The sequence below is a fragment of the Pteropus alecto genome, unplaced genomic scaffold (assembly GCF_000325575.1).
Source record: "Pteropus alecto unplaced genomic scaffold, ASM32557v1 scaffold206, whole genome shotgun sequence".
In the NCBI taxonomy this organism is placed as follows: domain Eukaryota; kingdom Metazoa; phylum Chordata; class Mammalia; order Chiroptera; family Pteropodidae; genus Pteropus; species Pteropus alecto.
This window is the reverse complement of record NW_006438906.1, coordinates 1,122,505-1,135,790: the sequence shown is the minus strand read 5'-3', so window position 1 is coordinate 1,135,790 and position 13,286 is coordinate 1,122,505. Positions and strand designations below refer to the sequence as shown.

Genomic DNA, 13,286 nt, shown 5'->3' with positions numbered 1-13,286 from the left:
TATTAGAAGTTAAATCTGGCTTCACACTGTGAATGGATTGGGAACAGGGACACTAGTAATTCAGTGATGACGTAAAAAAGGTCTAAATTAGATGATGATAATAGAAATAAAGAGGAGACGGACCCATGAGAAGTTTGGCAACTGCCTGAATGTGGGGAGCTGGGGAGAGAAAGCTGACTCCCAATTAAAAAACCATGGCCATCTGGAAAAGGACAGGAGACTCCATTAAATTGGGTCTGGTAAGCATTAGTTCAGCAGCCATGATGATTTGCATAATTTAGAAGCTTACCATGTTGGCAGTTCAACTACATCTGTGTAAAAAATCCTAATAATTCCAAGCCTGACTGCAGCATCATAATGGCAGTCTGTCTATACGCAATGAACAAGAGAAGAGGCCCTGTCTTCTGTTACCTTTTAGGCCTACTCCAAATATTCAGTTAAGGACAAACTGTATGGACAAATGCAGAAAGATGAATTGAGGCCAATTTACTGTGGGTCATTCTACCCCAGGTTTGATTCTGTTTCGGGTACTATTACATTACACTAGAAAGGAAATTTGTTAGGTCATCTGAGAAGAAATTGGGGCCACAAAGTTGAATTTATCGGTTAGAAAAAATCTTCAAAAGTTAGGTGAGAAAATAATGAATCTCTGTAGCATGATAAAGAGATCTGTAAACTTTTAGTGCTTTGAAAAATGTGATATGATTCCAAAAATAATAAAATGTTTATAATTGTTGAAGCTGGGTGATAGCTCTATGGGGGTTCATTATACTTTTGATTAAGCTTGAAAATGGTAATAACGAAGAATAAAATATATTTCTAAAATCTGACTTTAATGAACATGATTTATAGCTAAATCATAACTGGTCTTTAATCAAGACAAATCTGTTTATTGATCAAACATTACCATAGGTTTTTATAGTTAAGTATGAAATCAAAAGCAAAATATATTGTGTGTGGAGGGGGTGCATTTCTCAGGAAAATAAGAAAAAATGAACAGAAGTAAATGTGGGAATACATTTTTTGGTCTTCTTTTATTTCATTGAGTATATGGCTAGTCCTCCCTTTTATAAATATTAGTGGATACTTTAACTCTTCAGTAAGCACCTTAGAAAGCACTTACTGATTAAAGATTAGTATCTTTCCTTCCGATACAATTTAGGTATCAATTTTTCCAGTACTTTTGTACGTAACTTACAAAGAAATGTGAACATGCAAGATTATTATAATTCATAAAGTCTTTTATATCACATATACTTTCATTTGATTAGACTTTATCAATGAAGTTGGATTAACACTCACTTTCGCCTTGATATGATCAGTTACATAATTTTTTAAATATTTTTTTTCAGATTATGAAAGTAATATATATTTATATAATATGTCTGGAAAGCTACACTTTCTAACAGGTAATACAAGGAGAAAATGGGATTAGAGAGACAATTTTCACTGAATACACTTTTGTACCTTTTGATTTTGAAATAGGTGAATCTATCCTATTCAAAAGTTTTTTGGCTACCATCAATAAATTGACAAACAGCAAGTGTTGGCAAGGATGTGGAGAAAAGGGAACCCTCACGCACTGTTAGTGGGGTAACAAATTGGTGCAGCCACTATGAAAAACAGTATGGTGGTTCCTCAAAAAATTAAAACATCGAACTACCTTATGACCCAGCAATTCCACTTCTGGGTAGTAATCCAAAGAAATCCAAAACACTAATTCAAAAAAATATATGCATCCTTATGTTTAGAGCAATATTATTTACAAAAGCCACGATACGAAAGCAACCTATGTGTGTCCATCAATAGACGACTGGATAAAGATGTGGTATGTATATACAAGGAATATTACTTAGCCATAAAAAGAATTGAATTTTACCATTTGCATAGATGGACTCAGAGGGTATTATGCTAAGTGAAATAAGTCAGAAAAAGACAAATCCCATATGATTTCACTTACACATGGAATCCAAAAAACAGAATAAACAAACAAAACAAAAACAGACTCATAGAAATAGAGAACAAACTGACGGTTACCTGATGGAAGCGGGGTTGGACAAGGATTAAGAAATACAAATTGGCAGTTACAAAACAGTCATGTGGAATACAGTCAATAATATTGTAATAACTATGTATGGTGCCAAGTGGGTACTAGACTTATCAGGGGGACCACTTTGAAAGTTATACAAATGTCTAACTACTATGTTGTACACCTGAAACTAATATAATACTGAATGTCAATTATAATTTTAAACATATTCAAATAAATGTTTTACTTTTTTATATAAAAACAACAAAGCTGATTGCAGAACATTTCAAAAATATGAAAAATGATAGAGGAAAAAACTAAATTATCTATAAATATTACTATTCGGAGATAGCCACTGTTGACTTTTGATATATTCCAGTACTTTTTTTTCTAATATTTTTTCTTTACTGAAGAAATTGAAATGAAACATATGTTTGTTTTCTTGTTTTTTTCCTTATTAAGTTGATATAAAATTTAATAGTAAGTAGGATGGCACACTATATGTATATGGTCATATATACCAAGTAACAAAAGATTTGAAAGGCTAGAATATTCAATTAAACGAACACATAAACATATTGTTTGAATTCCTAAATAAGTTTGATAAATAAAACCCGAAGAATCTAGGATCATTATTTATTTGCTATAAACCTCCCTTTTCTTCTATTTAAGTAAGGAAAAAGGAGCAAAAAAACCCCTCCCAATACTTTTTTATTATAGCATTGATAGGTAAGGACTTTGACCTATGAGAGCAAAGGTCCAAAGTTCAAACAGCAGAGAAAGTGCTATGGAAACTATGGGTATTCAATAAGTATTGACCAATGGTAATAACAAAGAAGTAAGGTTATTGTGTTTTGGGATAATGGAAAAATACAAAAGATAAGATGATGTCTCCTTGAGGGAATTACTGTGACAAAAGTATCATTAATGCAGTCTTGGGTAGATGGTGATTGGATAGGGCTATTACTATGGCTGTAAGTTGCCATGGAACACATATAATTACAACTAATTGTTCATTTGGACCATCTTCAAAATAAATACCTCCTACCTAGACCTAATAGATTGTGCATTGATCAGCAATCGATAAGGCTGTTAAAGTGACTGGGTTGGTTATACAGTGGCCTAGTAATTTAGTGCCCATAGAAAGACTGTGGATTATTTTGAGTGTTACTGTGAAACCCAGTTTTGGTTAGCAAAGAAAAAGAACAATGCAAGTGTAAAAGGGGGGAAAGTTAACAATTTGACTTCAGTGCTAAAGGATTTATTCCAGTAGAGTAAGATCTTAGCTGGCTAAGGTGAACTGCTAGCAAACCAGATTACTCACCACTTTTTTTTCTACCAGTCACTGGGTTTTGAGGCGAGAGAGCGAGAGAGAGAACAAAATGAATGTAATGTGAAAATTATAGGGAGGCAGATTCAGAGTAAGAAACTTTTAATTCCCAAATTTTAACATCTGGTGGGTTATCCCCTATTTTAGATTATTCACAATTGCTTCACAATTTTAGGAGTATCTAAGTTACAATATCTTCCACCTATGGGGTTTGCTGCTTCCATACGAGACTGAAGAGTTACTGCTAGGGTACTTATCAACTTAGAGTAAGTTCCTTTCAATACCAAACCCTTTCTCCTTGGACTCTCTATGATCATTCTGGCAAAGAGTGAACAATTTTTATGTGTTGGAACTACTAGTGTTCTCTGTGACCATCCCAGTCACTTTAGGGCATATGCTCGATGACTGATTCTATCACCAATTCATTATTTAAATTCTTTTTATCCCCTCATTAGCCCTTTTTTGCTGAATATGTATAAATTCATGTAAAGTATGTAAAGTAAATGTATGATGCAACTCTATTGTACTAGAGTAGAGGAATTATGTTTTTGGTCTCCCCCATTGCACTATATTTTTTAAACGTCTAGGATAGCAATGATTTAATGCAATGTCACATCAGGGATGCATGCCAACAAATTAGAAAATGAATTTTAGAATTTGTACGCAGCCACTCAAACAAAAAGCAAAAATTTGACACGTGATAATATTAGTTCCAAACACAAAAGGAAAGCATCATACCTGCAGAATATATTGTGTGAGGTCAACTGCTTCTTTCTTCTCATGAACAAGTAGAGTTTCTTTGTCTTCTACAGTAATAATATTAATTTCTCCACGACGTATCTCCTTCATGCCCAGCGGGCGTTTTCTAACGCAAACTCTGATTTTCTCCATCTCAGTCCAAGAATTCTCTTTCTCTGAGGTATTCTGTCTGATATATGTTAATAAGTGGGCTTTAATTTTTACTAATAGGATAAGGCTACTTAAGAGATCAAAGTATCAGTACATTTTATCATACATGGTGATATACATATATATATATATACACATATATACATATATATATATAGTTACATAAGTTTTGACATTGGGAAAGTTCTTATTAGCTAAATCTTCCTGATTATTTCTATCTCCATCCCTATGCCATCCCATCCTTTGTCCAGACCAAAAAACAAGAACAAAAAACATTCCCAAATCCTAAAAGTTGCTTTAGCTCCAAGACGTGTGTTTGGCTTCCAGATGTAGTCTTCCAAAAGGCTTCTAATGATGGATGAGGATACTCTTTCTTTATGTCCCCAAAACTCAGGCTAGTCAATCCTCAAAATCTAATGCAATATGCTACCATCCCTCCAAGGCCTTTACAAGACCCAAACCCATATCTCTTGTTTCCTTTCAATCCAATTATCCTTGTACATTTACTGTCTTCTTGATCATTCAATCTAATTTTTTTAAATCCTGAGTTTACTAAATACCTTAAATTAGGTGGTAGGTTTCAATGTACTTTTCCCCATTTCTCTCAGGTATATTCTTCCTTTGCCTTGTTCTTGTACTTCCTCTTTTTGCCCACCCTGATATGTATTTGTTAGAATACAATCCTATATTTCTTCTTCCTGGGACAATATTATGACTGGCTCTGCCTACCAAATTCACTCTTCTATTCAGATGCATTTCTTCTCTGGCTCTAACTTCAGTGAACTCATCAATCTTAATATCCAGAATATTTGAGGCAAATATTCTTTGGGTTAGGGATACAAAATTCATCAAGTTTACTTGCTGAGCTTATGGTGGTATGCATATGTACATCATATATATAGGAACTGACCATATACCTATATAGAAATTCCTCTCAAGCTAGGTAACAAGAAAGTAGGATTCTTGAAAGTAGGAGTTTTATAAGGATCAATGGCCTTTGGTCTATATACTAAGAATGTCTTAGCAAGACAAATTATTCCTTTCCTTTATACTTTAGAATTTGATTAATAGCCCTTAAAAAGTCTTTTATAATAAATTTTGCACAGGATATTTCACTATATAATTGCTTCATTATCAATTTCAATTTTCTGAGCCCTCAACTGGCTAGAAAGTTATTTTTGCCAGGATCTAAATTAGTAAAAATAGCAAATGAAATTTCTAATATAATGTATAAAGGACTACTCAAGGCTTTTAAGGCATATTTCGTTTTCTTAACCACCATATAGCAAACTTTTAAAAACATACCATTTTGAGGTTAAGTGTGGCAAAATCTTGACAATCATTAAAAGCAGATGATGAACATGGGGGTTCATTGTTTTATTTTCTCTTCTTTTGCATGTTCGATTTTTTACAAGAAAAAGCAAAATTTAAATGCATCATTTTAACAAAGGCTTTGTATTAAAATCTCTAGTAGTTGGTGTTAATAATCTAATTGTATAAAGCTAATCAAAGAGGACAGAAAATGTCCTTTTTAAAACTGACCAGGGACTTTAGGATGGGTCACACAGACAAAAGGACTGTAGTTTTCAAATTCAAGGGACAAAAAGGAATGAATATTCTTTTAAAAGGCATTAAAAAGGTTTTAATGCCCAATCTTCCCTGTCTGACATGCAAAGAGATAAGACAGCTGGGGTTAGGTCTACTCAAGTCTTAAATAAGTCAGGGCAACCAGTTCGCTAAATGCCTCAGACTTATTAAAATTCCAAGGTCAGCAATTTATTCTGAACTTATCTGAGTTGAGGCATCCAAAGAGAACACTCTCTGAATAGAAGACTCCCTAACAGCAAGCCTTAAGTTCTGAAATCCTGACTCCCACTTAAGGTATGGTGAGAAAACAATATTGAGGATTACTGGGGAAGATGTACCTTCTTAAGTCTATTTCTTTTATATAGGCAGTCCCCGACTTACAATGGTTCAACTTAATGATTTTGTGACTTTACAATAGTGCAAAAGAGGTACATATTGATTAGAAAAAGCACTTCAAATTTTGATCTTTCCTTATGCTAGTGATATGTGGTAAGATACTCTCTCATGATGCTGGACAGTGGCAGCAAGCTGCAGCTCCCAGTCAGGCAAGTGATCAAGAGGGTGAACAACCAATGGTCTATTTATTGCCAGTGTTTTTTGGATATTGTGTTCTGAGCATGCTTAAGGTTGGCTGCGCTAAGCTATGATGTTTGGTATATTAGGTATATTAAGTGCATTTTCAACTTCCGATATTTCAACTTACGATGGGTGGGATGTAATCCCATCATAAGTTGAGGGGCATATGTATAATAAAAAATGGGAAGACTAAGATAATAATGATATAAAAGTTGAAAAAGCCCTGGGTTTGTCATGTATCAACTTCTAAAACAGCACTTAACTCACCAAATGATAGTCTGTCTTCCCACTCACCCCATCCTCATAGAGACTAAGCGTCTCCAGATATCCTAATTATCTTTATATCTAGAATCGAGCCTAACAGAGGTGGTACTTAATATTTGCCAAATAAATAAAATAACAATATTTAAACTAAAATATACATTCTATTCAAATATATAATGCAAATTGGTATATTCATTCTATTTATAAATAATTCCTATTTAGATTTTTATGTGTTGTTCAAGGAAAGACTATAATATTCAAGAAAATATTTGTTTTTTCACCACTGAGCTAACCAACAGGAAAACGGCAATCCTGGTTTTGATGGTCATGGGACAATCTAGTTCTCTCACAATTAAAAGAAAACAGTATTAAATGCTGTGTTCTGCTAAACCGAACACCCCCTACCCCCGCAAAAAACTTTCAGAAACACTTTAAAATTACTTTAAGTATTTCAAATTACTAAAGGTACTTTTATCTTTAAAACTAGGCCTTCTTTTTTGGGAATAAAACAACTGATTGGTTATGAGATCCTCTGAAACCTTAGCCAATATAAGACCATATATAAATACCTTGTTTCTTTATAACTCGCCATCTAAAACTTTTAAAGTAACAAAACAAGCAATACATGTTATTAAAAAAATTTTTTTATCTATTACACCAATGTTAGTATTAGGTTATTACTCGATATTTCACCTTTTAGGGACTTTATTTCAAATTCTAACTTGAAACTCTACGTGAAAAGAACTTATTGTCATCCTGATTCTCAAACCCTAAACTCTATCAGAAGTGTCATATTCTTTGCAATCATCAAAATCATCTATCCTTCTTGGGATGGAACTGTAGAAGGTATTCAAAATCAGGACAATATTTCAACGTGTGCAGGTAAACTAACTGCTCCAAAGACATACTTCAACTATATGCTCTGTTTTTAACTAAACTTTGTCTCCTGGTTGGTTTAAGGGAATTTGATAGCATTAAAAAAAAATCCTGTGGAATGCATTTTTTTTTACCCACTGTAGAAGCCTAGTTAACTATTTTACCTTCATGGATGCACTGGTTGTATCAATGTTACACTATAATAAATAATAGAAACAGGACTGCTTTAGAAATAATAGCAGATCTTGGCAAGTAGTAGCTGTTTGATGTACCTGAATAACATCTCTCTCACCTGAAAAGTCCCAGTTCCTCATTAATTTTCCATCGAAGTATTTCTATTATCAATGCAGAAGCTGTTTGCTATCATTTTCTGTAAATAAGAAGTAGGTTCCTCTCCTCTGGTTATGAAGAAGACTGCCTTTGCCTGAGGTCACCCTCCCTCCAAAAAAAAAAAAGATAAAAATAATTACCTGATACCTGAATGAGGGATTCCATAATTATACCCTGAAACATGAGAGACTCTTTGAATAATGGGAATACTACAATCCCCTAGTATTGGAGAAAAGTGATTTGATGAAAAGAGTAAAGTATTAGTTTCTGTTTGCACACAGGAATCAGCAGCTGTGGCATTCAGGATTCTTGTTTTTGTATGGTTCTGGGAATCATCTGGTAGCATGTGCTCTAGCACTTTTAGGTAACTAGACTTCTGTTCATTTGCAGAAAAATCTGATAAATTGCACATTTCAAACTCATATTTGCTGGTAGTTCTATCTTTGTTGTCAGCAGGAGAATCAAAATGCAGTTGCCTGCGAGGTCCAGATCTGGGTTCCCGAGGCTTGATATACAGGCTGTTTCTCTGAAGAGGATGCTCTGGACTACTGACTGCTTCATCCTCTTCCTGCATAATCTTAATGATTTTGATAAGTTGGAAGAGACGTTTGCGGTCGTTCATGTCATGGACTCCCAATCTGGAGTAGTCCTTCATTGTAATCTTGGCTAATTCATCTATTTTCTGAAGGCCAAGGGCAGTAAAATGAGGATAATACTGTGCAAGCTCAGCTTCACAAAGACATTCATACAACCAGGATGTCATTTTTGTAAAAGGGTTTCTACAAATTCTGAAGAGGAAAAAAAAAGTCATTCATTTAAAATTCAGTATGTATAATACAATGATTCCTTTAAAAATGAAAGTACAAAACAAATATGCATTCTAGCATACCAGGTTTTCAATAAATAAATGATTAAACACATAGTGCATAAACAAAGATACAAGTAACAGATGTAATTTGTTCATTTGCTTAATAAAAAGAGACTTTCAATTGTAATACATACATAGCTACATGCACACACACTTAACACAAGTCACTTACTTATTTCTAGGGAGTTCCTTCCAACCTTGCAATATCTAGTTAACACATGACACAAACTACTGAAACCTCGCTCCCAACCACTGACTATAGTAAGACTAATTTTAGATGTTCAAGTTAACACCAAGGCATGTTGCACAACTGTTTTCCATGATTAATGAACAAAGGCTAAGAAATCTCAGAATGGGAAGCAAAGTTAAACAGCAAACTACAGAGGGCTATAAACTAATATAACTCAGAGAAAATCTCATTTGAAACTGCTGAGTACTAGTAAAAGTTGTATAAAGAGGTAAAAACATCTTTTTTCAGAATCTGCTGATTCACAATTTCAGATCATTCTAAAAGGTAGGTGGTCACAGATGTCTACATGTACAGAAGCTAGGAAATTAATACTAGGGTCAAGATTTTAAAGTTGCACATTAAAATGCTTAATATGCCAAGACATTTAATTAAATAGTAACAAATCATGTGGTTATAACATATAATCCTGGTCTATTACTAAAGTCAGGACCCTAAGAAGTTCTCCATACCACTATTAAGTTCAAGTTCACAAGAACATTCAAAAGTAAACTATGTTTTCTTTTAAAAATCTGTCTAATAATTCAGGGTTTTCAAAATGCAATTAGTTCATGGTAAAGCCTTTCTGTTTTTCATTTTAACTTATATTTTGTCTTCACTCTAGGGGAAAGAGAGAAAGAGGTCAAGGCCGGGTAATAATGACAAAGGACTCTGCATAATTAACTTTGGAGGAAATGCTACTTAGGCTAAAGAAAAGGCCAAAGGGGCTAAGTAACATATCCTAAACTCATCCTGCCCTTCTCCATTTGTGGTAGATTGAAAAAAAACAAAAACAAGACACACACACACATTCTTTGCAGGTCCCTTCATCAAGAAAAGGAGTCTATTTCTCCTCCTATCGCATCTACGCTGGCCTTGTGACCTGTTTTGGCCAAGAGAATGCGGTAGAAATGACACTTTTTGATTTCTATGCCTAAGCCTCAAGAGCCCTTACAGCTTCTAATGCTTTGGAACTCTTCTGCTACTCAGCCTACAGCCATCACCAAAGCTAGACATCTGAGAGAAGCAATCTGCAACTACTTAGCCCCAGTAGTGCCACCTGATGATTACAGGCACATGAGTGATCCAGGTGAGATCAGGACTATCTAACAGCTCAACCCAAATATCTGATTCACAGAATGGTGAGCAAATAAAACAATAATTGTTTTAAGCCACTAAGTTCTAGCTTACACAGCAGTAGATAACGGCAACAGCACTTCTATATCTTTTTAAATGCGGTATCTCTACCTGAAATGTTCCCAACTCCCTTTGCCTATACAATGAGTTATGTCCCACCTTTCAAGATAGCTCAATAGCTATCCCTTACCCCTATAAAACCTTTCATTTCTCCCCTCTTCTACCATTTTACTACCAAACACCTGAATATAGTAGTTAAACCTGGCCACCAATTCTTCTACTACTGTTTCTTCTATCTGTAATACCCATCATTTCCAGGAAAAACCCTATTTATATTTTTCTTCTGGGAGGTAAGTGCTAGCAAGGGGTAACTAGTATTTCCTGTGTGCTTCAGTAACAATAGCAGCAATAAGTATATTCTGAGCATTAATTATATACCAGGCACTATTCTAAGTACTCTGTTAACCTCCAAACAATCTTATGAAGTAGATAAATGTGTGACCTTTTATCTACTTAATTTACTTAATTTAAGGAAGTTATTTAATTTAACATCTCTGAAACTCATTTTTCTCAACTTCAAATGAGAATGTAATAGTCCCCACAATTCCTAGGGTTAGGTTTCAATGAGAAAATATTTCTAAAACTCTCAGCATAATGCCCAGTACATACTTAGTACCCAATAAGTGTTAGTAGTTATTACTACTGTGATTGTTATTTCTGTGTTACTATCTTCACCACCTCGCCCAGAACCTAGAACAGAATAAGGCTTTAATGTTTTGGTGTTTTTTAAGTTATTTCTAAGCAGTTATATTCCTCCACGTGGCACAGTCTAAGCCAGATGAAAAGGTTAAGTGCTATACAGTCTTCTCAATTTCCACAGGCTGTACAGGATCCTGTATTTCACAAATTCCCTCTGCAACACATCAAACATTTCCTAATCTAATTCTGATAGTCATGGCTTAGTAAGTATCTGAAAGACTAACGTATTCATCTAGCAATGCTTAGATCTCATAATATCATGGGGGCGTGCAGTGCCAGAGATAGCAGCAATCTGGACATGCAGGTTAAAGCAGCCATGTATGTAAGCATGCACGTAAGGCATGCTTCTACATAAATTGGAAGCATGGTGCCTTTCTGAGCTCTACAGTTAACCTATGTTCTTTTGTTTTAAAATCAGATATGCTTCTTTGTTCCACATTACATTTTACAAACGTCCAGCCCCTCAGAGATACCTGAGTCTCATCCCAGAGCCATTAAAAAAAAAAAAAACTCCCAGGTTTTTGGGGTGACAGACATTAAGAACACTGAAAAAGCTTACTGGGTGATTAAGATTGTACTCATTGATCTATATTTAACAAAATTACAAATGCAAATGCACTGAACCAGCAATTCCACTTCTAGGAACTTAGCCTACAGATATTCTGTATAAGTACAAAATGACATAGGTACAAACTTATTCATGGCAGCAAAGAAATAGAATAGAGACTGGTTAAATAAATTATGGTAATCCATTAAATGGAATACTACGAATTACAAAGAATAAGTAAACACTCAATATATAATTAAACAAAAAGAAAGCTCTCCAATATATTAAGTGACTAACGAAGTTACAGAACAGTTTATAAAGGTACCATTTATTAAAAAGAGGTCACAGATCTATAATAAATCTGTATATTTGCTTATCAGTCATAAAATATTTTTGACGGGATGTACAAGAAAGTATTAACTTTGGTCTCTGCGGGGAGGGAACTAGTTGTTGAAGGGCAAGCATGAGAAGGAGACTACTGTATACCAATAAATGCTAGTGGTTACTATTACCTTTCCTATTGTTATTTCTATTTCACTGCTGTCTCCATTGCCCAGAGTAGGACCTAGAACAATTGTTTTTAAACTCTGAAACTATGTGACCATATTACTTAATTAAAAAATACATTTCTAGTTTCATCTGCCCCCCTCCCTTGCAATCTCCCCAAATTTACCTGAAACAACTACTTGTTACTATTTTGGTGTTTTTCCTTACAGCTTTTTAAAATGCATTTTTTTACATTGTATATAAAACTGTACTCATAACTATATCACAATCTACTTTTTATTTAACACAAGCATTTTCATAGGCTGTTCGTTATAGCCCTTAAAAACAATCCACACTATTATGTTTGCTGAATAAATTAATTACCTCAAGGAGATGAAATTTCTTCTTCCAAATTCCTATAGTGTTTTGATTGTAAAACTGATAAGGCATTTATTAGACTCATATATTTTTTATTTTCTGCCAGCCTTCTTCCAGAGATGATGTAGGGTGGCTCTGCCTTATACTATAGTGCAAATTCCTAAAGAGAAGAGCAATATGATCCCACTCAGCCTAGCATTGTCCTAGACAGGTGTGCAACAAGTATTTGTTGAATGAACGGAATCTGCTTAGATAGGACAAAGGACAAAAAGTTCTACCATTTCTACCTTTTACCCAAGGCAACTAAATGATTAGAAGATTTCATGAAGCCTGCTTATGTGGCTATGGAGTTGTTTTCTCTGTTTCCTAATTCTTTACAAGTCCCATCACCCAAAGTAACAAAGACAACCAGGGTCCTTACAACCCAGAATTGCCTAATACACAGGTCTTTACAAACGTCACCCTGAAAACCTCATATAGTTCAAAGACACACTATCTAACAAGGCTAATCTCATTATTTCAGCAAATAGTCCACGGTCATACTATTTTGATGATCTGACAAAACTAAAATTTATTGAATTGAATACATTTATTGAATAGCCTCAAACGAGGGCTATTTCGTTATCCCAAGTAGAGTTTATATATGATAGCAGGCCTAAAGTAATTCTTTCAATTTCCAATTTTCATAGTAAGTAGTTATTTTGGATGGAGTCCAGTGAATTCTTTCAGGGTTTTTTGGTTTTGCTTTTTTTGGGGGGGAAGGGAGTGTTTTTGTTTTCAAATTCATTAACTCATGGGTTTTTATATATTTTATCCATTTCGCATCCATATATCCATTATATATTTTATCAATCAATTGCCTTAGTCTTTGACACCTTCATCTTGTATATATCTTGGCCAAACTAAAATCGGCTTTCCTCCAAGAAACACGTCTCTGTTCTAGAAGTAGCTGCCCAGTGTCTCACATCCAACTAAAGGTTATAT

At 34.3% G+C, this 13,286-nt stretch overlaps 1 protein-coding gene across 3 annotated transcripts in view; it reads right to left on the bottom strand.

The window, feature by feature from the left end:
- KIF24 (kinesin family member 24) overlaps positions 1-13,286 on the bottom strand; it is a 49,045-nt gene that overhangs the window by 24,862 nt on the left and 10,897 nt on the right. Inside the window, exons 2-3 of one of the 3 annotated variants that reach the window (XM_006916054.3) lie at positions 8,042-8,689; positions 4,098-4,287 (exon numbers count right to left, since the gene is read on the bottom strand). In XM_006916054.3, the coding sequence (XP_006916116.1) occupies positions 4,098-4,287; positions 8,042-8,664 (813 nt within the window). In that variant the 5' untranslated portion in view covers positions 8,665-8,689. Of the gene's footprint in view, positions 1-4,097; positions 4,288-7,863; positions 8,011-8,041; positions 8,690-13,286 lie in introns of all 3 variants that reach the window. The other 2 variants (XM_015592640.2, XM_025049737.1) reach the window with 2 other exon arrangements.